The sequence below is a fragment of the Schistocerca piceifrons genome, chromosome 2 (genome assembly GCF_021461385.2).
Source record: "Schistocerca piceifrons isolate TAMUIC-IGC-003096 chromosome 2, iqSchPice1.1, whole genome shotgun sequence".
Classification (NCBI taxonomy): Eukaryota; Metazoa; Arthropoda; class Insecta; order Orthoptera; family Acrididae; genus Schistocerca; species Schistocerca piceifrons.
This window is the reverse complement of record NC_060139.1, coordinates 832,992,985-833,019,640: the sequence shown is the minus strand read 5'-3', so window position 1 is coordinate 833,019,640 and position 26,656 is coordinate 832,992,985. Positions and strand designations below refer to the sequence as shown.

Genomic DNA, 26,656 nt, shown 5'->3' with positions numbered 1-26,656 from the left:
CACTTCATTGTTAATAGTAAGGTAAGCAAGTTGGATGTTTATCCACCACTTTGCGCGGAATCTAACTAGAAATGGGACGAGAAGCGTTGAAGCAGTACAAAGACCAAAAACGGATTTCTGTTACCGTAGCTTCGCGTGCGCATTAAAGCCTGTTTTTTTAGCCCTTTAAAGTAGCAATCTGGCAGCTGCTTAAACGAACCTATTGTGATATCTGTGACTTCTCAATCACTGTGATTTGTAACACATACACCATTTCTTGCTCACCTCTACGCCGCAGCATCTGTGTTGTTCATGTAACGCAAAGATGTCATTTAATTGTGTACAACTGCGAGTTGGCGGGAGTTTTCGGCTTTTGGTGTGTAGTAGATGCAGTGTTCGAATGTGGTTTAATTTATTGTTTTCGGATTTGGAAAGCCATTGTAATTAGCGTGAACACGAACTATGCAGTCGTTTTTAAAAACTGGGAAGTTGGGCCAGGCTGGATCTACGAACAAGGATGCCAAACAGAGTTCTTCACATAGTGCGAAGAAGGCGGAACATACACCTTGGGTTGAGAAGTAGTAAGTTTCTGTGTGGATATTGTAACTCAGTACATTTACTGTTTGTGAACTAAAGTAAACCATTCCGTCTATCAATTACGCCCATTAATTGAGATCCGCAGTTTGTTGTTTATTTTTTAATACGATAAAACAGTCAACCTCGTAGAGATGTTTATTTACGGATGATTGGGCCCGACCACTGTTCTAATGATCAGGCCATCTACTCCATGTGAGTCTGCTGAAGCTGCCGAGGAGCAGACGCCACTCTAGGAGGCATATAACCGCGGCATTAACATAACAACTGACTTCCCAATAGAAACTAAATAAAATGTTCAAATTTTCTTGAGTTCTATAAAGTGATGCTCGAAAATTGAAATACTGAATGAACCATAAGTGTTCACCCTTGATATCAATAAAATGATTAGAAGAGACGTGTTTCCTGGATCACAAGCCTTTTTGAATATAAATGCTCAAAGTGTGAGAGTTGACAAGTAAGGAACAGCAAATAATGTATAAACTTATCAGGTTCCAGACAGTATAGTTCTAATGCTCCTGAAAAATGTTTAGATGTTTTTCACATTATCATTATTGTACTGAATATTTTGAAAGAACTTCAGAAAAGACAGCATGTCCCATTTTTAAAAAAGGAGAGTTATATAAGCATATACTTCATCTGGGAAAACAAAGTCCTGTACAGACAGAATATGTCTCTAATGTTAGTTTTATAAGAAATTTGATTTTATGTGCTTACACCATTTTGTTAAATTATCGTAAACAAATACTTATATGTTTGAATATTTCAGTGACTAAATATTGAGAGATTTGAAATGTTTAAATCCGTAGTTTCTACATAAAGCGAACTACAGATAAATATTAGTCCTAGTGTGCGAAAGTAGCATTTTATGTAAATTTCATGTTTGCATGTTCCAAGAGGCAGTTTTATTGAGCTGTTGTCTTGCAAAATAGTTTTTCTCTGTTTATACTATCTGTTCAACATTTTATCAGGAAACCATTAAATATCACCCCGTTTTGTAGTTAACACCTTGTAAACACTGTTTCTGTATTCTTGTCTTAAATTTTGTATTATGGGTCATATCAAGTCAACCAGAGGTTGATCTGAACATATCTAATTTTGTTAAAAGTACAAATATAATGTGGATCAGGTCAATGAGGTAGCACATATTCCACAGTTGCTGTTAAAATGGGGGGGGGGGGGGGATTACTACATGCATTTCACCTCGGGGTCGACCATTTGATATCTCTGCCTAAAACATTTTTGCCATGATATTTGATTTGTTTATTGAGAAAGTTGATGTTAGACCACGTAATGAATATTAATTGTAAAATGTTGTTGTTGTGATATATGGGCTAGCTTGGGTGTCATAAATTTAATCATAAAATTTGACAAATGCTTGGTGTAAAATATATCAAAATTATGCCCAATCAATTTCTTTGCAACTAGTTCCATAAGAAAGAACAATTTTTTTTCTCTAAAGTGCTTGTTAACATCTTTTTTTTTCAGCAACTTCATCACAGTAAATGCGTATTTGATGTTTATGGATGGATGAGAACCAATTTATTTTTAAGACTATATAAAGTTTTGAACTGGAATTTGTTTAGATTCCAGTTTATATGACCCTAAAAAGAAATTCATTCTACATCACTAAATCATGAAGCAATAAAGCCATCATTAGAACATGATCAGAGACAATTTGAAAATTGAAGAAACTGAAGCTCTCTCTCAGTTTGAAACTGTGTGCCAGACTGAGACACTCTCAATTTGAAACTGTGTGCCAGACTGAGACTCAGTCAGGACCTTTGCTTTTTGCGGACAAGTGCTGTGGCAACTGAGCTTCCCAAGCACGACTCGTGGCCTGTCCTCATGGCTGTATGTCTGCCAACACCTCATCTCCTACCTGCCAAACATCATGAAAGGTCTCTTGAGAAATTTGGAGGACTAGTGCTCCTAGAAAACAACATTATGGGGATATTGTTTAGCCACAGCCTGGTAGGTGTGAGTAATTATTGTTTTTTTTTAAAAAAATGCATAAAATTATTTATTTGTGATGCAATATGTTATGCAGTCCTCCACTGGGAAAATAGCCAGCCCACTTCACAGCCATTCGTGGTTTATTACAGAGTCACCAAAGATATCCAATATTTGCAGAATCAGTAATTTTGTTAGGCATGCCCTTGTTGCTGTGCATGTTTATTTGACAAGATTGAGTGAGCACTTGAAGAATACGGTTCAGGAAATCAACTACTTCTGTTATTTCATTGGGAGTTCTGCTACCGAGTACAAAAATTTCAGCAACTTCATCACCTTATGTAATCATGAAAATGATTTTGGAATTAAAGGTTGAATGGAACTTCTTGACAAACTATGATAAGTCACTGTGTGATGGAATTGGTAGAACACCAAAATGACTTTGAGCTCATGCAGGTCTTCTGCTACCTGAGAAAAGCCTAATTTTGACCTGGTTTGACTTGTTCATGTTTTGTAATTAGAATTTGCATAGAATCAGCTTCTTCATTGAAAAGGCTAAAGTTGATACTGCAAGATTGATTCAAGAAGAAAGGTTTGAAAATGGCCAAATCATTTCTAGAACAAGAGATGATTACCAGTTTGCATGAAATGATGGAAAATGAATTCATATTAACAAAGTTTCAAGTGATATATAGCAAACATTGACCAGTCCATCACAACCTGCTTTGGAGAAAAGATTTTGAATTTATAACCAGGACAATACATTTCCTGTATTTATGTCAGTAAATGGTGAATTGGGAATATTTACCATGTATCATTTGAATAAATTGATGTACTTATAGACTTCATGTATCCCGAGGATCGTGCACATTAATTCTGTTGGCCAAATAGGAAGTGCTATTAGCCTGCTGGATTCCAGAGCAGTGTATTATCACCATCATTCCTGCTCCATCCAGAACATTGACAGGGCACCAATACAATTTGTGTGAGCAATCTTTATCCAGTATTGTAAAAAAATTCAGGTCCAGTCAGAGCAGCTCAGGCTTGAGAGCCTAGCAGGCTCGCAGTTATTCTTGGGAATCTGATTGGAAACTGTTTAACAGGCTTGGGAATCTGGCAGTACAACCCAGTTCAGGTGTGGAAACCTTTACAAAGAGACACCTCATGGCTATTCTTGCAAGGCTATCAGGCATGGCTCCTTAGCAAAGGGTTACGACAATTTTTTTTAAACCAGTAGTAGCAGAGCTACTACAATTTTTTTCTAAATTTATAGGTGCTAAGCTACCATGGACCAATGCAAGTTTCCTCTTTATATGGCCTTAAAAATAAACTGAGTCATGCATCCATTTACATAAAATTCGCATTTACTGCACCATAGTTGTTTGCCTTTGAAACTAAAAATTATTCCTTAAGCAATCATACCAACAAACATCTAGGGAATAAAAATCTGCTCTTTTTAATGGAACTAGTTAAAAACCATTTTGAGATGTTTGACCCTGAACATTGGTCAAAAATGATGATTAAATTTAAGAAGCCCAATCTAGGTCCAAATATCGCAATAACTAAACAAGCATGAGGGTTCATATTTATCATGTCGTGTATCACAACTTTTTCAGTGAAAAATAATTGTTACATAAAAATGTTTCATGCTGAGCTTGGTACAAATGGTTGAAATTGGGGGGGGGGGGGGGGGGGCACCTGCGTAAGAATTTTTTTTCCTCTGTTTTCTTATTTTTTTTTCCACAATTTGAATAGCAGTTGTGGAAAATGTGCTGTCTCACTGGTTTTGTCCATGTTATATTGGAACTTTACACCAAAGGCTGAGTAAAACACCAGTTTGTAGCTGAATTGGAATTCATTAGATCCCTGTGTACACAACTACTGTTGAGAAATTCAACATTAAGAAGGGGACAGCAATAGGTCGCAATATCCTTCAGTTATTGGAGCATTCTAAATTTTGATTATTACACAGTCATCGGTACTAAAAAATACAAAGACAGTACAAAATATATCAAATAACACAGGTGCAGGAATCTGCGTAAGAATTTTTTTTCCTCTGTTTTCTTATTTTTTTTTCCACAATTTGAATAGCAGTTGTGGAAAATGTGCTGTCTCACTGGTTTTGTCCATGTTATATTGGAACTTTACACCAAAGGCTGAGTAAAACACCAGTTTGTAGCTGAATTGGAATTCATTAGATCCCTGTGTACACAACTACTGTTGAGAAATTCAACATTAAGAAGGGGACAGCAATAGGTCGCAATATCCTTCAGTTATTGGAGCATTCTAAATTTTGATTATTACACAGTCATCGGTACTAAAAAATACAAAGACAGTACAAAATATATCAAATAACACAGGTGCAGGAATCTATAAGCAAGCTCATAGCAACAATATACCAGTTGCCAACAGGTGACGTGACTCCCAACGTGTCGGAATAAAAACACCAATACATGAGGTGGGCATGCATGTGACTGACAGAGAACTGCAGCCTTTGTTTACATCAACGCAAATGCCATGAACATAAATCGTGAAGGGCCTTTGGCGCCCTCTGATGGAGTATACATAGAATTTTGTTTTACATACATTATTTTATAAAAAATATTTTGTCCCATGTGGACTCTATATTAGAGGCGTGAATATGATAGGGTATAACGTATATTTATTCAAAGATTTGACTGTATCATTAATTTTGCTCAGAATACATTTTATTCGCAGCTAAGACCACAAGGGCTGCTTAAGACTTTTATGATGCTGCTTCATGTACCTTAGTATTTTATATATGTCAGATTTTACTCACTATTTGTGTGCATACCTTCTGTTACATAGTAAGTTAAATATATTTTTTATGGTGTGGTTGTAAATTGCGCACCCAGTATTTGTTTTGTTACACAATGATTCTTTTATTAGTACCACACTGTATTGCAAGACCAGAGAGGACACCCCAAGTCCCGTATGGCACAGCTTCATGTTATCTTACCTGACTGTATACATTCCTGAGTTTTAAATGGTGTGAAGCATCTTCACATATTTTAAAACTATTACTGTGTGAAATTTTGCGAATGGATTCTAATCCATTAGTTTTAATATGAAATGCACCGCATATTTGTTGTAAACCAATTGAGAGCATGCTACATGTCCTCCTGTCCTTGCTCACATGTAAAATGGCTGTTTGTTTTTATAGATCATATGTTTTCTGTGAATTTGTAAACCCTATACATACACTTCTGTTAAGATCCACTTACCTGCTATGGTTTTATTTTTTTTAAAAATCAATATATGCTCCAATAGAGGGCACCACAGGCTCTTGATGTATGTACATGTTGCTTGTGATGATGTAAGCAAGGGCAACAGTTCTATCAGTCCCATGCATGCCCACATCATGTATAAGTGTTTATACTCTGACACACTGGGATCTACATCCCCTGTTGCAACTAGTATGTTACTACCATGTACTTACTTGTGGATTCCTGTACCTTTGATACTTGATATATTTTGTATCTTTTGTTGATTCCACCTATCCTAACATTTTTTTAAAATTTTCTTTAGCACTGATGATGACTGTGTAATATTTGAAGTCAAGATCTTCTCCAGTAAATGACTTATTTTGCAGCTGATTGCTGTCCTTTTCTTAATACTGAAACCAATTTGCATGTTTCTCACTGCAGTAGTCAACTTATAAAGAGTTGTCAAACACGTCAATTTATTCATGATGATACGCCCATCGGCTGATTGGCTTCCAAGCGATGGACCTGTTGCAGAAAGTATAGCACATATTAAGTTAAAACTTTACAGAACTTCCTTTGAGATGTGCCTGCAGCTACAGTAAAAGTTAGAAAAGTTGGAGATGATTAGTGGAGACCATTGCTAAAACTGGCTGAATTGACGTGGACTGACCCTTAGTGTAAATACACATGGTGCCTTTTTTTGCCTCAGCATACAAGAAATGATCGGATGTCGTACCCACTTCCACATTTTTGAGTCATGTGAAAATGTATGAAACTATTGTAGACTTCCTGTTTATTTTAGTGAAAAGTGTAAAGATTCTTCTTTCTGCAGCAGGCCAAGAACAGTGGATGATGTTGTAGAGCAAGGGGAAGTAGTTGCTGTGCTTAGAAAATGCATCAGTGGCTCAGATCTACCACATTTGCTTTTTTATGGACCTCCAGGTACTGGTAAGACAAGCACAATTCTTGCAGCAGCCAAACAACTTTTTGGAGACATTTACAGGGAAAGGTACTTATTAAAAGTACTTTTATTTTAGTCATCTGTTAGCAGTAAGTGTACTTCATAAAAATTAAAAGTATGATTCCATTGAGGATGTAGATTTTTGTCAAAAATAAAGATTAGTTGCTCCCTCACCACTATTAATTTTCACCTCGGAAGCCAATTTCAAGTGGCAACAAAAAGCTGTCAAATGTGTCAGAAAATAGGGCACAAACTGTATATCTAATACATTTATGCCCACAGGCCTGATAAGAAAGGGGTACTAGGGGAGACAACTGAGGTTATAACCCTGTGAAGACTGCAGTACTGCTGCCTGTGGTGAGGACATAATGCAAGGGGCCAGTCTGATACACTGTTCAAATATCTTTTTAAGTGTGCCTGTATTAAAAAGAGCCTACCATATTCTCTTTTAGAAAGTATTAAAAAACATTAATACTAGGTATTTGATTGTGGATCTAGTGTTTCCTTTGTTGGCAAGTCATTCACCCTTCCACAGTACTGAGTTTCTACTGTACTGCAAAACAAAGAAAGATGAAAAAAGTCACTCTTTTTTGCCAATGCATCTTCCCTATGCCTTATTTGAAATATTGTTGGCAGTGAGACATATTACTGGTATCTGGTAGCTGGAATTCATTGTCAGTCTTCCATCATGATCAACAATCGTTAAAGTTTAAGTTTCCATAGCAAAATTTTCATTCTGCAGTGGAGTGTGCACTGATTTGAAACTTCCTGATGAATTAAAACTGTGTGCCAGACCGGGACTTGCACTCAGGACCTTCACCTTTTGTGGGCAAGTGCTCTACCAACTGAGCTACCCAAATGTCACTCATGATGCTTCCTCACAGCTTTAGTTCCACCAGTACCTCATCTCCTACTGTCTAAACTTCACAGAAGCTCTCCTCCCCATGAAGAAGGGTCCAGCACATAGTTTCAGTATGCCCTTGAACCTAAGTTGTTTGCGATGTTACCCCACACACTCCTTGGATTATTGACAGAAGTGGGGAGGTTTTGGCTTGATACAGTAATGTGGGCACAAAAATTTTTATGGTGTTTGATAGAATTTCAAGAAGATGGTAGTATTCATGGATTAGCCAATGAGCAGACTATCAGCTCTTGTACCATTAGTCACGGGGTGTTTGAGGCAACACATCATTATGGCTGGAGGAAGTATTAAAGGATTTCATGTTCAGGTATGTTACGAATTTAGACCTGCTCACACATTGCAAGAGTTGATTACTGCGCACGTTACATGAGTGCAAGGTGAGCAATAACTTTCGGCTGAGTATGTTTGGAGCATTGTGTTAAAAGAAAGAAGGGGAGTGGATGAATGTTCAGCTAAGGCAACATCATAATTACAAGCTTTATAATAAATATCAGAAAGGACTTGAACAAGACCACCAACAGAATATTAAAGCCAGGAACCACTACTTAGGGCTGAGATGTAACTGGTGACATAGTAGAAATGATTGAGGCACTCAGATTACTTCAAATAACTGACCCAAAATACTTGTAACTTCTACAGAAGGGTCTCAACAATATTCTGTGGCCACATCTTGGACACATCAAAGACCACAGCTCCAAATCAGTCAGTGCCACTCACACCAACACAGTCACACCCACTGTTGATGTGCTGGTCTGCTGGTTGCTGTTCAATATCTTTCTCGCCAAAGACTCCTCACAGGCTCATTGTTATCTGACCACATCAGGTGATGACAACAGTGCCCTCTATGTCGCACATTGACCATACATGGCAGTGCTGCTAGGATATTCAAATTTAATATAATGGTGCCATGCCAATCAAAGCACAGTTGCCCTCATCATGAGTTTATTATCATTGTGCAGAAGCCATCAAAGAATGCCATTTTATAGATCGGGGATAAAGTGTAACGTACTTACATAAGATATGTTGCGTTATTGTAAGTTTATTTAACAAGAAGAGAATGTTCCTCCAAGGACTATATATTCAGACTAGAACTGAGACTCTGTCTGCTGAATCCAGAAACAATGATCATGCATATTTTTAGGGTTGACCTGGCTTGGCTTGAGTCACTGCATTGTGTGATAAATACTAAAAAATTCATCACAAGCCATGGGAAAACTTTTTCATTACCAGTTTCAGCTTTTGTATTGAATCATCTTCAGATGTTTATTCTTTACACGTATTGACACTTCACTCCATGCAGTAATGTAAAAACTCAGGCATATGCATCATTGTAATGGCTTCCAGTTGAATTCTCTTGATGTTCATTAAATATAGCAAATACAACTCTGATATTATGAAAATGATGGATTGCTACTCCTCTGTATGGTGAATCTATCATTATCATAATATTGTTGTACCATCCTAGATTTTCCATTGCTTGGAAAAGAATCTAAAAGTGATTCTGTTTAAGAATAGAAACTGATAATGAATCAAGATTTTCATCTGTATCTACGAGGGTGAGTCAAATGAAAACCTTAAATTTGTAATAACAAATCGAAATTTCACGCCGTTATCCTGAAAGTTGATAAGTGGGCTACAAACAGCCTGTAGGAGGCAGCATAGTGCAGATGCACACATACCGCGTCACAGTATCAGTATAAAGATGGCACCACTGAAATGAGAGAACGACGTGTTGATGCTTGTGAAGAACAGCATTCTGTTGTTCGGTTTTTGTGTAGTGAAGGTGTGAAACGTATTGAAACTCATCAACGAAAGAAGGTTCAGTACAGTGATGCATGTTTGTCATGGGAGCAAGTCTACGAATGTAGTAGGAAGTTCGCAAATGGTGTGACATCAGTGGAAGATGCTCCTCGTCCAGGTCAGACACAACTAGTTGTGACTCCACAGAACATTGCTGCAGTTGAAGCCATAGTGAAGGAAAACCGCCAAGTGACACTGAATGACATTGCAGCATGCTTACAAATTAGTCATACGTCGGCACACTGCATTGTGCATGATGTGCTCCAGTTTCACAAATTGTCTGCAAGATGGGTGCCACGGCAGCCGATTCCTGAAATGAGAGAACGACGTGCTTTGAACGAGAAGGTGATGGCTTCCTTGCAAGAATCGTTACTGCGGACGAAACCTGGGTTCACTTCCACCAACAGGAAACGAAGAGAGCGAGCAAGGAATGGCGCCGTTTCTCATCACCAAAACCAAAGAAGTTTTGAACAGAACCATCAACAGGGGAGGTTATCCCGCTTCTTTTTTTGGACGAAAAAGGCATCATTTTGGAGCATTACATGCCTAGAGGGACCACTGTCACCGGTGAATCATACACAGATTTCCTAAAAAATCATCTGCAGCCTGCAATCAAATCAAAGCGACCTGGATTGCTGTCAACAGGTGTCCTTTTGCAACATAAGAATGCAAGGCCCTACACTGCCCGTACAACAGTTGCAACAATCACAGACCTGCCCCAAGTGATTTCCATATGTTTGGACCACTCAAAGATGCAATGGGAGGAAAGAAGTTCTGTTCTGATGAAGAGGTACGCCACGCGGTGCATGAGTGGTTGCGCGGACTACCAAAAGAATTTTTTTCTAAAGGAATTTATGCACTTTGAAAGCACTGGAGGACTTGCATTCAGCATGGGGGAGATTATGTTGAAAAGTGATACAGCTTTGTACCGCTTCTGCACAATAAATAATATTTTAAAAAATATTTAAGATTTTCATTTGACTCTCCCTCATACATCCGTACTCGGCAAATCACTGTGAAGTACATTACAAAGAGTACTTACTGTTGTTCCAGTTATTAGGGCTTCTTCCAGCTCCATTCATGTATGGAGCACAAGAAGAATGACTGTTTAACACTATTTCTTGATGCTTTGTAAGTAGGATTTCATGGGTGCATCTGTCTTGACATGTCTGCCAATCCAGTTTCATCACCATCTCCCTATCTAGTCCTATGCATGGTCAAGTATTCATAAATCTGAGCTACAATTCTTCTACATACTCCTCTCCAAAGCTGAATGTTTTGAATTCCTTATTGAGGGGCAACACTATTGTCTCTTTATCTGGTTTGCTGATTTGTAAATCTTCTACATATTTTAGTTGCCATTTTTACTTTGGTAATCATTATTGGTACAACTGTTTCATGGTCATTAATACTAATTTCAGTGTGGCCTTACTCAGAGGTCAGGTCTTTGGTATCAGATCCAGTATATTTCCATAATGAGTGGTCTTCTGGACAATCTGTTCAAGTTGGTTACCAAAGGAAGTAATCAGTAATGTTTCACAGGCCATCTTGTCACACCTTCCACTTAAAAGATGGTATATTTTCAGATTGATTGTTGGATGATTTAAAGTCACCTTCAATGATGACAATGTGGTTTGAGAATTTTTATACTAGTGAACTTAAGTTTTCTCTAAAGATTTTGGTTACGTCTGATGGTGAGTCTGTTGGTTGATGGGAGAACCCTATTATAATTTTATGTACATCCGTGGTACTGGGTCTTGCCCAGGTAATTTCACATTAAATTTCAGTTTCCAACTTGGTGGATATGAGTTTCTTGTCTATTCCAACAAATACGCCCCTATTTACCATTAGGCTATCATTTTGATATCCACCTAAAATTTTCCCAAGTATCTCATTGTTATCAATTTTGGGTTTTAACTAGATTTCTGTACACAGTATAATATTAGGCTCTACAGGTTCTTCGGAGTATTTTAAACTCTGGCACTAAGTTGTCAATGCTTTGATAGTTAAGCACTAGGATTTTAATACTCTCACCTGTAGGTGGCATTTCTATGGATATTAAACTGACACTTCCTGGTTCCCTATTGTTATCGTAATCAGGATGGGATGGTGAATGACCTTAAAAAACCTGTGACCTAAGTTCAGGAAGTTGCAGACTACTACGTCACAGAATCTTTGAAGTCTCTGGTTCAATCCTCACACTCATCTCAGAACCAGGGGCCATGATCAGTTTGGGGGGTCAGTGCTACAAACTGTGAACTTCATTGAAACTGTTGGTGCAAGATTGCTCTTCTCAACCTTTTGTGGCAACCACTGGAATGAGCCACTGATCCAAGTATGACCTCAGAGACCAGAGGAGAGGCGTCATTTGTTCCTACATGTTCCGTTAATGGATGCTACTGGTATAGACTCTTCAACATATTGAGTGAGACCGTCAGGCATACACACTGGGTGCATGTCGTGTTCCTTTGCATTCCTTGCTGACATTTCCCTAAAAGGTACCATATGCATCATATGATGATTAACAATCCCTACCATTCTGCATTTGCCGCCTCTTGCCTCCAACAGATGAAGTGTCACTGGCTCAATTCTGAGTTCTCCCTAGTCCCTGTCTCCCCTGTATAGTGCACCTAACTGTACCACTGACATGCCACTCACAGTCAAGTGAATGAGTAATGACAGATCTTCTGATACTTCCTGTAGAGGAGGCAGGATCTGCAGGAGAGAATAGTATTTGAAGCACCTGGTATCGGGTACACGGCTCTCAGTAGTTCTCCTAACACATTCATTTGCGGCAGCTTTCAATTGTTTGACAGTGGAAGGGTAATATCCAGCTGCCTGCAAATGTCATTTAACTCATCCCGTGTTGGAGAACAGCATTCACATCAGGCTGCAATGTGGCTATTGCAGTGGTTTACAAAACAATAAACAAATAACTTTAAAATAAACCTGCTGATTCTCTTCCAATTTCTGGATCTGTTAAGGTAAAAGAAGAACTGAAGGAATTAGTAGGTAGAATGAGATTTTTGTTAAGGCAACAGAAAAACATGGGGTAGAAGTTAATATCCTGAAACGTTTTTGAGGTTATAGGTATTAAAAAACTCAAGAATATTGCTAACACTAGGATGACAGAAGGACTCGAAATGACGTGTCATATGTTTTTCTTGAGTGACCTATCCAATTTTGTTGCTTGGAACTTAAATTTTTTTCTCCTCTAATGATGAAGTATTAGAATTTACAAAATATTTATATTTTCACACACATTTCCTTCAAAATACCTAGAACAGTGGAAGGGGTCAATTTGACGCCACTGTTATTTCTCTTCTGAATGTATGTAAATAGTCCAACAACAAAGCAGCAACATACAGCAATCATGCAGAATTGTTACTGCTTGCTGTTGCATCATACCACCCGATCTGCCATAGTTTATACTGTAGTGAAAGCGATCAGTTTTTGATAAAATAATTTAATTGGATAATAAAAAATCTATGCACCAAGCAGTGGCAAAACACACGCATAAAAGAAGGTTATAATTAGGCAAGCTTTCAGACCTAGTGGCTGCTTCTTCAGGCAGAAGGGTTGAAGGGGAAAGAAAAGGGGTGAAGGAAAAGAACTGGAGAGGTCTAGGAAAAGGGGTAGATTTTGGGAAAGTCACCCAGAACTGTGGGTTAGGGGAGACATATCAGACGGGATGAGAAGGAAAGACTAATTGTTGGGGACCACATCAGAGGAGACTTGAAAACCTGAGAGCTTAAAGGTGGAAGACAGGGTAATATGCAAGACAGAGATTACTGATTAAACATCGTATATGAGTTAATAAGAGTGAAATTCTAAGTGCATTGTATGTAACAGAGCTGGGAGGGTGGTGGTGAAAAACAGATGGATAAGACAATGAAAGATGGAGAAAACTAAATTGGAGTGAAGAAAAGAGTAGTTATTGTGAAGAAATGCAGAGACTGAAGAAATTAACGTAAATTATGGCCAGGTGGATGGTGACAACCAAGGACATCTTGTAGAGCTAGTTCCCATGTGCAGAGGTCTGATAGACTGATGTCTGGGTGAAGAATCCAGATGGCATGTGTGGTGAAACAGGTACCAAGGTCACACTTGTCATGTTGTAGAGTATGCTCTGCAACAGGATATTGTGTGTTGCCAGTATACACCCTCTGGCTATGCCCATTCATCCTAATTGATAATTTGGTGGTAGTCATGGCGATGTAAAAGGCCAAACAGTGTTTACATAAGGGCTGGTACATGATGTGTCGTTTCACAGGTGGCCCTCCCTTTTTCCAGTTACAGGGCTGGTGTAGGTGGTGGTAGGAGAGTGTATAGGGAAAGTCTTGCAGCGGGGATGGTCACAGGGGTAGGAGCCATGTGGTAGGGTGATGGGTGCAGAAGGAGCATAGGATATGACAAGAATATTGGGGAGATTGGGATGGGCGACAAAAAGTTATTCTAGGTGTGGTGGGCAAAATCTCAGACAGAATGGATTTCATTTCAGGGCTTTATTGTAAGAAATCATGGCTTTGTTGAAGTAGCTGATTAATACATTCCATACCAGGATAATACTGAGTGACCAGTGGTGTGCTCTGAAGTTTTCTTTGGCGGAACCAGGGTTAGATGTGATGGTCTGGGAAATATGCTTTTAAACTAGGCTGGTGGGGTAGTTACATACAGTGAAGGCGAGATGAGAATGGTGGTACACTGCTGTAAAGAATCTGCATTGGAACAAATACATTTGCCTCTAATGCCAAGGCTGTATTGAAGGGAATGTTTGACGTGGAAAGGATGGCAGCTGTCAAAATGTAAGTACTGTTGTTTGTTAGTAGGTTTAATGTGGACAGAAATGTGTAACTGGTCTTACGTAAGGATGAGATCTACATCAAGGAAAGTAGCACAGGATTTGGAATAGGACCATGTGAAATTTAATTGGGAGAAGGTATTAAGAGATTTCAGAAATTTAGCAGTCGGCCTTACCATGAGTCCATATAGTAAAGATGTCGTCAGCCCCTGGTTTGGTTTAGATACATTGATGGCATCTTTACCATATGGACTTGTGGCGAGGCTGGCCTATTAAAATTCACGTTCAGAATGCTCATTAACATGAATCCTTTTCCAAAAAATATCACATTACGAACTTTACCAAACTTTTCACATGTAACAAAGGTGTAAAACTTGAAGGCAGTTTATAGAATGTGTGTTGCAGCTGTTCTAAAACAGTTTTACTGCTGTGACCTCCAGTGCGTTAGTAATGCACAGTCAAATTTGTAGTTTACAACTAGTTTAATTCTGTAGTAATACAGCAGAACTGGATGAAGTATATCATGATGAGTCGCGACAAAAGGCACACTTTTTTGTGCTTTCTTGAATTTTTCTGACTTGGGTGCACTTCCTATTCACCAGGATTTTTGATATTATCTTCCCCACAGAGTATCAGTAAAATAACAAAAAATATCAGATTTAATTTGAGTACCTTCAGAATATCTCACTGCTTCTTTGTCTTGTCATTATTTTTTAGGGCCTTATATGCTCACATTGCAAAAATCAAATCCTAGTTTCAGGTAATTTACAGCATGGTCTTCCCAATGAAAATTGTTGAAATGAGCTTGCAGAAAGTACTTTTTTTTGTAAAAGTGGGCTGAAAATACCACTACTACAGGTATATACACTCCTGGAAATTGAAATAAGAACACCGTGAATTCATTGTCCCAGGAAGGGGAAACTGTATTGACACATTCCTGGGGTCAGATACATCACATGATCACACTGACAGAACCACAGGCACATAGACACAGGCAACAGAGCATGCACAATGTCGGCACTAGTACAGTGTATATCCACCTTTCGCAGCAATGCAGGCTGCTATTCTCCCATGGAGACGATCGTAGAGATGCTGGATGTAGTCCTGTGGAACGGCTTGCCATGCCATTTCCACCTGGCGCCTCAGTTGGACCAGCGTTCGTGCTGGACGTGCAGACCGCGTGAGACGACGCTTCATCCAGTCCCAAACATGCTCAATGGGGGACAGATCCGGAGATCTTGCTGGCCAGGGTAGTTGACTTACACCTTCTAGAGCACGTTGGGCGGCACGGGATACATGCGGACGTGCATTGTCCTGTTGGAACAGCAAGTTCCCTTGCCGGTCTAGGAATGGTAGAACGATGGGTTCGATGACGGTTTGGATGTACCGTGCACTATTCATTGTCCCCTCGACGATCACCAGTGGTGTACGGCCAGTGTAGGAGATCGCTCCCCACACCATGATGCCGGGTGTTGGCCCTGTGTGCCTCGGTCGTATGCAGTCCTGATTGTGGCGCTCACCTGCATGGCGCCAAACACGCATACGACCATCATTGGCACCAAGGCAGAAGCGACTCTCATCGCTGAAGACGACACGTCTCCATTCGTCCCTCCATTCACGCCTGTCGCGACACCACTGGAGGCGGGCTGCACGATGTTGGGGCGTGAGCGGAAGACGGCCTAACGGTGTGCGGGACCGTAGCCCAGCTTCATGGAGACGGTTGCGAATGGTCCTCGCCGATACCCCAGGAGCAACAGTGTCCCTAATTTGCTGGGAAGTGGCGGTGCGGTCCCCTACGGCACTGCGTAGGATCCTACGGTCTTGGCGTGCATCCGTGCGTCGCTGCGGTCCGGTCCCAGGTCGACGGGCACGTGCACCTTCCGCCGACCACTGGCGACAACATCGATGTACTGTGGAGACCTCACGCCCCACGTGTTGAGCAATTCGGCGGTACGTCCACCCGGCCTCCCGCATGCCCACTATACGCCCTCGCTCAAAGTCCGTCAACTGCACATACGGTTCACGTCCTCGCTGTCGCGGCATGCTACCAGTGTTAAAGACTGCGATGGAGCTCCGTATGCCACGGCAAACTGGCTGACACTGACGGCGGCGGTGCACAAATGCTGCGCAGCTAGCGCCATTCGACGGCCAACACCGCGGTTCCTGGTGTGTCCTCTGTGCCGTGCGTGTGATCATTGCTTGTACAGCCCTCTCGCAGCGTCCGGAGCAAGTATGGTGGGTCTGACACACCGGTGTCAATGTGTTCTTTTTTCCATTTCCAGGAGTGTAGATGATACCATCATTTTAATCAAAGGCACTAAAGATGACATCAGTGAGTTGAGCAAGTTATTCAACAACTCCCATGAAAACGCAGAATTCACAGTTGAACACCAAACAGATGACAGTGTAAATTTCTTAGACCTTAGCATTAGAATAAAGGATAACAGAAATTCATCAGAAGTCTACCACAAAACATACTACAATCCACAACTACTCTTGTCACCCCACAGCACACAAAATGGCAGCATTCCAGTACAAGATCAATAGAGCTGCCCAACTACCACTCCCTGAAGACAAATGTGATCAAGAAATTAAAATAATAAAACAAACAGCTATTGCAAATGGTTATAACTGCTCCATAGTCGACACCCTAAAACACTCAATAACGGCAAAGCAATCAAAACACAAAAAGAGAAAAGCATCTTCCACACAATCCCATTTCTAGGTAACATATCAGAGTGCCAATGTCTTCAAACGAACAGGCATAAGCATATCCTTTACCACAGACAAGGTTGGACAGAAGTTACCCCACATCATCAGCACACAAAGCCTACTTCATCACACAGGTGTTTACAGAATTGAATGTTTGGGCTGTGACTGCTTCTACATAGAGCAGACAGGCAGATCATTTGAAATTAGATTAAAAGAACACATGGCAGCACTAAAAAACAAAAATTACCACACATCAGCAATAGCCACCCACCTACAGGAAACAAAACACCATGTTAACATCAAGTGTATCAGCATCTTACACATCAAACCATCTCTTTTCATCAAAGTTTGTAAAGTTTTCTCTCTCCCCCTCTCTCTCTCTCTCTCTCTCTCTCTCTCTCTCTCTCTCTCTCTCTCCCCCCCTCTCCCTCTCCCATTCTTTTTCTATCCTTCTCCCTCTGATTCCAGCCTTTCGTTTCTATCTGTGAATCATAACCAAAATTGTTATTTGTGTGTCATTTTACCACTGTAGCCAATATGATTATAGTACTTAAAGTTTGTAACATTTCACCTGATTGTATAAACGAGTATCAAGTGTAAACTATTTTAGCTTGTCAAAATCGGATTTATATACCACCTGAAGTATTTATTCCAACGCATGTATACGACATCTCAAAACAAGTGCCTCCAAATCCTTTAAAATGTGTTCTCTAGTAATGTTGTTACGATGTAGATTCTTTGTACTTTGTGATAATGTTTTCTCTTCTGCTATACAATCCTTGTGCCAATAGTTTCCAGACGCCATATTTGTTTACGAAATATGGCAATATACATGTGATGTGCTACGTCAGTGAAAGGAACTTGTGACCACTGGATGTACTCTATTTGACTTATTTTATGTTTACCGTTAGAGATATGTTAAAAAAACTTTTTTGTCAAAAGAAACCCAAATCCGTGTTTTGAAATAGTGTTTTGTTTCTCCACTAGACAGTGCCCCAAGTTCCTTCAAAATATCGTCACACACACACACACACACACACACACACACACACACACACACACACACAAACCCAAATGTCGTACTAACAAATGTAAATTCACCTGCCGATGGAAGTTTAAACCTTTGAAACATGTAGTAGAGATAAACAGTGACTGGTAACAGTAAACTTGTTGTTTCGTCTAATGAAAATACCCATTTTTGACATTTTTACAAAACTCATCAACTTTGCTCTTAGTTTGTAAACCATTGGAAAACAATAGGAGAATTAAATTTTGTATTTTAAGATCTTGTGATGATAAGTTATCACAAGCAAAGTTTCAGGTTTATAACATACTTTCTTCATGGTTTTTCAAACACTTGGTTTTTTTGGCCGAATTTGCTTCACACTAGTTGTATGAAAATTGTTATCAGTTATACGAAAATTGAAATCATAAGTACACTGTTGAAAGTGCACTATAGGGTCAAACTAATGACTATATTTCCACAAGCATTAAACTGTTGATGGTGAAACCTCAACAGTGGCTATTGGGAGCATCTGCCAATGTTCACACAAAATTTCATTAAAATACATGGTGATCATGCAGGAAACGTTAGACACTTGGCATGGAATGACCCATTTTCCTGTATACGTTAACAACTGTAAAAACAAATTGTACATCATTTACTGAATGACCTTTGAATAGTTGTACTTAAATGACATACTCTGTAATAAAACAGAGCTTCTGTTGTCAAAATAGTGTCATAGCCCTCTTACAGGTTTTTAGAAAAATTAAGGACAACATGGAGTGCTTTATTATAAAAGTTAGAGAGCCTAACCTGAGGCCTGCCAAGGGTCTCCATGGGGCCACTGATGCACACAGACTCATTACACTCTGATAGGATATTTATGGCAACATGACAAAATTTTAAGACACATACTGGGTCCTGCTTACCTAGATAATGACAGCAGTAGTGTTTGGCAGCTTTCTGGTGCCCTTTAAATGTGGCTTCAAGGGCAAAATTAGTAAGTTATTGTATACCAGTAAATTTTAAAACCACTTTGGAAGCATAGTTTAAACTTTTAAAAGTTCATAGTGACTACGGAACCTAATGTGAGGAATGTGATTTTTGGAAATTATTTTGTCATGCATGTTCAACACCATTTTCTGATATTTTTGTTCTGCATAGGATTCTGGAGCTGAATGCATCTGACGAACGAGGTATTCAAGTCATTAGAGATAAAGTGAAAACTTTTGCTCAACTAACAGCAAGTGGCACTCGCCCTGAGTAAGTACTATCATTCAGATCTAGATAAGACATTTGGATACTGTAGTAGTAGTAGTAGTAGTAGTGGTAGTAGTAGGAGTCAAATAAAAACAAGACAGGTGGAAAAATTAAGTAGACTTATTATTTCAAAAGTGATTGTCATAATTATTTGTATGTTTATCCCACTGCGATGCAAGATGGTCAGTGCCTTTGTAGAAAAATGTTTGTGGTTGCCTATGGAACCATGATTGTACCCGTGTGTGCACCTCTTTGTCCCAAGGAAATCTAAGGCCATGAATGTCTTGCTTCTGGGCTCCAGAATTATGAGAATTGCATGGGGAGAGATTGGGGCTGTATAGCGAATGTGTGACGGCATCCCAGCGAAACTTGGGCAGTGTAGTCGAAACGACCTTGACTTTACACACTTCTTATATTAATTGCTTTTAAATATTTTACAGTAATATTGTGCAGAAATACAGTGTTCATGTTTTAACAGGCATGTTTTATGTGATTGGGTGCATCTGTTGCTAATGTTTGTTTGTAAAATTGAATCAGCTTGAAGCTTCTCCATTTTAATGATAGTAGTGCTTTCAGTTTGTGTGAAAAGATGCTGTATTCTTTTCTTAGTCTCTTACAGTGATGAGAATCTGTGTTCAAAAATACTTTTGTAATGTGCAATTGTGAATTTTTACCTCACGAATCACTTGATATTGTACATGCTACCAAAGATGAGGCCAGTAATGTAGGCTTGTCAGGTGGTGCTAGATTTTGTTGTTGCTGTGATGGATTTGATTTGCTGGCTGAGCTGGATAGATTGACAGTTGAAACTTTTGAAGCGTAGAGGGGAGCAGTTTCTTCAACGCTCAAGGACTGTCCAGTGTCTAACGAAGAAATACCAGACATTAGATGGTCGGTTTCAGGTTCTATTTTCAAATCAAAAAGTACATTATGGGTGCGCATTTCTGCTAGGGACTGGATACATGTGCTGCTAAAGTTTCTAATTTTTTTAGAAGGAAATTGGGGTTCTGATTTTGTCAAAAACATTTAAGTAATTTTTTTTGTTTGTTATTTATCTTCAACCTTCAAACTCTAACAAGAAGTGATTAGATGTCACATGAGATTTTTAAGTGAACTGGAATTCCCCTGGGCTGTTTGAGGCCTTTGTATAGTGAAAATATGGTTCTGCAGTACTTACATAATGGTGGAAGCAGCCTTTTGAATTATAAGTATGATTTCAGTGTTCATTTGTTTGCTCTCCATGACACAAATTATTTATGAATCAAATTGGTTTGTAAAAGAATTGAGACAGCTTCGGCAGACCAAGATCTCCAGAATCACTCTTCTTTTTAAATGTGTATTTGTCAGACGTACTAATGAAGCCTTTTTATTTTGTTCAGACCTACCTTTGTTATTTCTAACTTGTTTCTGTTTGTGAGGAACTGTAGACAGTCATTTCATTCTGTCCTTATAATCTGATGAATTAACCAGATTTTTTTGGGGGGGGGGGGGCATGATAATGCTCTTCAAATTTCTTGTGTTCTTGCTAGATCATTTGGCCAAAGTGCTAACGCAAAGGTAAATTTGAATATGTGCGAAAAACTGAATCTTTTAACAGTGAGAAATAGTAAATCGGAGCACCAAACAGAGAGAACTCCAGGCAGTTGCAGGTCTGTTGCATGTGTCTCCCCATCTGAGATTGGGAGACTCCTGCACCTGTTAATCATGGTCTGTGTGCACATGTCAGAAGTATGAGTAACTTTAATACAGGTGCATGTGGCTCCTTGCCTCTTTGTGCAATGACCACATGCACTTGGTCACCATGGAAAGTTGCTCAGGTATAAATGCACCTTAACAAAGAGAGAGAGAGAAACTGAGATGATATCCACTTGCAAGATTAGTTGTGAAGCCCATCACATTTGGTTATAAACTTGAATCCACTTGGAATCGAACTCGTGCATCCCATGTGATAGGTGAGCAAACTAACTCGGAGCTATGCTACTTGTTAATAAATCAACCGTACTCTTGTGTATTAAACATGGTCTGAAAACCTCAAAGTCGATTTTCTCAATATTTTTTGAGAGTTGCATCAAACTACTTGGGAAGACTGATATTTAAGTTTTGAACTTCACATACCATAAATATAAGAAATTACAAAAATCCAATTGGTATGTGGTCTCCTTGTTACGAGTCATATGGAAGGGAATGTAAGATTAAAAAGCAGTGGTGGGGAAAGTGAAAGGAACACCTAAATTTGTTGCTGGAGTTGTGGGAAACAGTGATGTCTGTGACAAGAAATTTACAGACAAGATGGTACTGTGATAAATTCAAGCTTACTGCTCTCATTATCATGAAACCTGTTGTGTAAATAACATTAGGGTAGACCATGTTATAATTCTGCTGCCACCATCATATGCCTCATGTAGGGACCATTAGACCAAGGTAGATTAGGGAGCATATAGAGGCATATAGATAGTCATTTTTTCCTAGCTCAATATTTAATGGAATGGGACAGAAATTTGTTAAAATTGTGTGAAGTACGCTCAGCAAGTTTCTTTACTGTGGCTTGTAGGCTATTTTTTTAGATGTAGAACTCTCACACTTCACAAAGGAAAGGTGTCATTGTGTATGAAGAAGGAATCTCTTTTTACCTAGCCCTTTGAGTCTGCTTGTTAACAATGCTGTACCATCTTACTTTTTTCTGACATTTCCTTTTTTCATGCAATTATTTCAGGAAATTAACAGATACTAGTATGTCATATTGTTGTGTATCAATTTTCTCCCTGTCTTTGCAGTGTTTACAGTGCTGAAACTTAACGATCTTCTGTTCCTCTCACGTAAGTAATCTGTTGTTAAGTAATTGTCATTTTCTGTGTGCACCCCTCTCTGCATTATTTTGATCTGTTTTGATTCGATATATACTTGCTGAAAGGGCCTGTAACTCCTACAGGGCTTATCCCTCACTTTTCAGGGATTTTATCCCAGATGTATATGGTAGGACGGAAATCAAATACATCCTTCAGGTCAAAACATAACTAGAGCTTCTGTGCTTACGTTGGATAGCTTCAAACTGCATTTGTCAAATGTTGTAAAGTCATACAGTTACTAAGTGGGAGACAAACTTTCAAGCAATTTTATATGTGACTGTTAAGGGATCGTCACCAGCTTGATCATTGCTATAAACAGCATAACTTCGTTGAAGGGACGGCGTGGTGTAACTGACTCTGTATCAGTTTACTATGTAAATGCAAAGGTGCACTCAACCACAGCATTTTGTTATTGTTTGTTATGTTTCTCTGTATGATGGAAAGCAGGTCTTAAATCAAGGCTTCAGTTGATGAAAGTGTTCATGTTTCGCACTGCACCAATCTTCAATCCTTTGCAAGTTTTCCTGCATTTAGTTATAATTTTCTGTTACTGCAGCCCCCTTATAGGCAACAGCATCATCCATACAAATAACATCATGGAGCTTTCAACACTTAATTTACTCGATGTTTCATTATTTTGTAGTTATGCAAAATTTACACATTTTTTATGGTTTTGAATTCTTTCAGCTTCATGTTCATTTCAAGAATTGAAAATTTGCTTTTCCTGCTCTAACAGCAGGTGTGCTGAATGAAGAATACAGAAGACTTCTTTGTTTGTTGATGACTTTATGATTTACTTCTCCTCCTCCTCCTCCTCCTCCTCCTATCTAGCATCAACATCTTGCCAATTACAGTTGATCCTTCAGACGGAATTAATGTGCACAATATACAGTTTCTGAATTTGACATGGATGAAAAAATGTGTGTTCATTTTAATTGTATCCACCAAATTTTAAGTGAACCGGAACTATGTTTTAATGACACCAGTCTCAGTTTTAATCTGTCGGGCAGGCTCATGGGTCTCATGTGATCAAAGGCTCATTTGGTTACCATACTTGTGGGACTTGAGTAAGGGCACTTAAAGCTTTAGGCAGCTTAATGCGTCTCAATAGAAAGGTCCAGACTGGAAGCAGTTCTAGTCTACAACAATGTGTAAAGCATTTATCTGATCTCATGTAGATTATGCTTGTACTGTTTGTTACTTATCTTGAACTACATATCAAAAGATGCTGGATGTAGTACACAATAAAAGAACAAGACTGGCAACAGGAACTAGCCTCTGTGCTGGAGCTAGTGAACCACCACTTTCTATCCGATGACGGCTCAAACTATGCTACAACTTTTTAAAGCTATATAAGCCAAAGGATGTCCAGCATTCACCACTGTTGATCACATTTCAGCCAAGCCAGATGGCTAAAGAAGTCATCTGGGTTGGCCTGACAAATCTGCACATTTCCACTGATGCCGAAAATGATTTATTGCATGATACTCCACATCATAAATGGGCAGTGCCATTTTGGTTTGGCTGCTCCAGCAGGATACTGTATGCTGTAGGGAGTGGTTTTCAGTGTACCACGACTGCAGACATATGCTCACAAACATAGGATTACTTTTTCTTTTTTGAGGTGGTAATAAAAACTTCATAACTAAACCTTGTGGGTAACCGTTCCATTGTTTTCCCAGACAGTATCCTAAGATTTAGCAGCTACCGGTATATTATGTTTTTTTGATGCTGAGCTGTACATGATCCTGATGACTTTCATCTGCTTGTACTTATAGAGTGCACTGCAAACCAGCCGGAGAATGTAACCAGCAGCAGAGAATACTGTCAAGAACATCCAAGATACCCTGCTTTCTCTGCGGAAGCAGGGAAAGAATTTGTCATTCCATTATATATCAGAGCATGCTGGAATTTGTGGTAACGAGCAGCCAAGCATGCCTGTGATGATAATTCAGTAACATCCTGCATTATCCCTTGGGGTCAGATATGTCTCTGGATAGAATAATTGCTGTGGGCATGTGGGGAGAGTGGTCAGAAACAAGTGAAAATAAAACTCATACACTGAAATTGACCACCCAACTGTGGCATACCTTAGTCCGATTTGTCAGACAAAATGAGATCATTTTAGCTCATTTCATATAAAGCATTGCCCTTAAACTCACAGTTCCATCATGGATTGTGAAGGGCCTTGAGAATATGATGCAGTGGTACCATTTCAACAGTGTATTATATTTTAACTGAAAATAGATTGTATATGGATCACAGGGCATTAAAAGGTTTGGCTGGAGAGATGCCCTCTTGTTTTAAATGATGACTGGATGGGTGTAACGTGGATATTTAAAAAAAATTCTGAGGGGTCAGAACACACCCTCAAATTGTTAAGGAGCAGATTTTAACATTTGAGTGTCTGGATACATTCTGTGCTTGAGTATGCTTGGTGACACACACACACACACACACACACACACACACACACACACAGACACACACTTATACTTTGTTTTAATATAATTATCATTGTGCCCTTTCATACCAACTGCAGACTGAATGAAACTTTGTACAAATGTCCTGTGCAAAACTTTACCTCAAGATGAACAAAATTAACGGTTTTGTAATGCTTTCCGTAGAGAGATGCAAAATGTTGGATGAACTCTTGACAGTTATTGCCAATTTTAAGAAGGCTTAATTATTGAAACTAGTAGTAATATAAAGTGGATATTTGGATAAGAAGCACAACTTTTAGTGCTCGGCACACTGTTAAAATTTGAAGACTAAGTCATTCACAATTTTTGCATCGTATGAGGTCAAAGTTGGGGAAGAAACAACTGCTACAATTTTTCAATAATTTTGTGACTAATTTTTGACATATTATGTTGAGTGTCCTTTAGTAGTGCCACAGATAAATTAATTATTATCAGTTCTACCAATCTGCAGCAGTTATTCATGAGTATTCTTGGAGGTATTTATGTGAAACAATGTCATAAAATTTTTTTATTGTACTTGTGCATGATTTGATGTCATATTGCTATATTATCTGTAATTTTGTGTCATTAGAAAGAGCAGGGGTTTTGTTTGTTTTGAAGACCCTCTAAGTGAAGTTAAATATGAGCTTGAAAATACTACAGTTGTACATTCATGAACCAATACACTAACAATCACATTATGTATAAGAAACTTAATAATATTTGAGTAATAGTTAGAAATATGGCAATGCGAAGTCCTGGTAGGATGTAAATAATTTAGACTCTAACTTGAAAAAGGAGTCATTGGAAAGCCTGCAAAGTTTTCACTCTTGTTCATGTGCCAAGCAATGACTCAACGTCTTTACTAATCGATTAGCTATTACACTTGCTCCTAAATTATTTATGTATAGTAGTTACATTCTTTAACTGGACAAGAGAGTAAAACTTAGCAAAAGTTCTTGTAAAAAAATGCTCAACACCCTACAGACATTTTCATTCCAGCTAAATTTGTTGCTCTCCTGAAAAGCCTTAACATTGCTTTTTATATTATCAAAAAGGATTTTTTTCTTCTTATCGCTAGGCAGTGCCGCCTAATGTTTACACTTCCTAGTCTTGTAGCATTCTGTTTGGAACTGTAAATTTGGTGACACATGGTATTGACCAACTTTTTGGGGTGAGTGTTAACATTTACAAATCTCAGCACTTGAAGGTACTCAGTTTTTCTTCCACTCACTAAATAGGTCATCATAATCGGCGTAACATAGGCATTACTGAGCATTAGAATTGTGCCATAGAAATGTATCTGGCTTAAACCCACAAGAAACAGCAGTCTGCATACAAATTTCACTTTGCATGTGTGAAACTTTATGCTTTTATTAAACTTGTTGATCTTATTTTGAGGATGACATTTTAGAGGAGAATGACACAGATTTGGCAAGCTTGAATTGACAATTTATGCCATTACAATTTTTTCATCACCATGAGCATGAGGCCTTTTGGAAAGACAAGAGTGCAGCAAGTTTCTTGTGAACTCACTCTGACATAACTTGTACATTTGTGAGCTTTTTTAATTCAGCTGCTCTTTATAAAACAAGAACCCATTTTAATAAATGATTTGTTTTTGCAAAAGGCTTATAGCATTACTTTTGAATGAAATGAAACAAGTAAAACAAGGCTTTATGCTAGAAGCAGGTCATTTAATCTATTTGTAGGCTACAACCTGAGTGTAATTTTGGTAGACTTTGTTGATAAAGGTGGAATTCATTTAGGGACGCCAGTCGTTTTTTTACAACTACTGCAACAGGACTGATGATACTCTGTACTGACCAAAGAGCCAATTGAACAAGCTAGGAAGTCAGCAACAACATCTGGATCATTTGTCATTCACAGTATAAAATTAGACCTCTTGTGCTACGACATCTCAAAGCTGCTTACTAAATGAAACAAGAGGGTATCTTTTTTGCAGGCATTGTGCCATCGGACTCAAAAATTACCAATTTCTTGGTTATAATTCGAAAAGGAGAGCATGCTACCACTCACTTTTAGATGATCTGTACAAATATACTTTAAGAGCTGGACTCTTCCACACTTGTCATTTTCCCGACGCACACTCAACATGTGATATGATTTAATCAT

General features: G+C 38.8%; 1 protein-coding gene across 2 annotated transcripts in view; it reads left to right on the top strand.

Annotated features, from left to right (window-relative positions):
• Positions 1-290: 290 nt before the first annotated feature.
• Positions 291-26,656, top strand: part of LOC124776500 (replication factor C subunit 4) — a 61,289-nt gene continuing 34,923 nt past the window's right edge. Inside the window, exons 1-3 of one of the 2 annotated variants that reach the window (XM_047251517.1) lie at positions 291-560; positions 6,586-6,762; positions 19,117-19,215. In XM_047251517.1, coding sequence (XP_047107473.1) covers positions 442-560; positions 6,586-6,762; positions 19,117-19,215 — 395 coding nt within the window. In that variant the 5' untranslated portion in view covers positions 291-441. Of the gene's footprint in view, positions 561-706; positions 769-6,585; positions 6,763-19,116; positions 19,216-26,656 lie in introns of those variants that run through there. The other variant, XM_047251518.1, reaches the window with a different exon arrangement.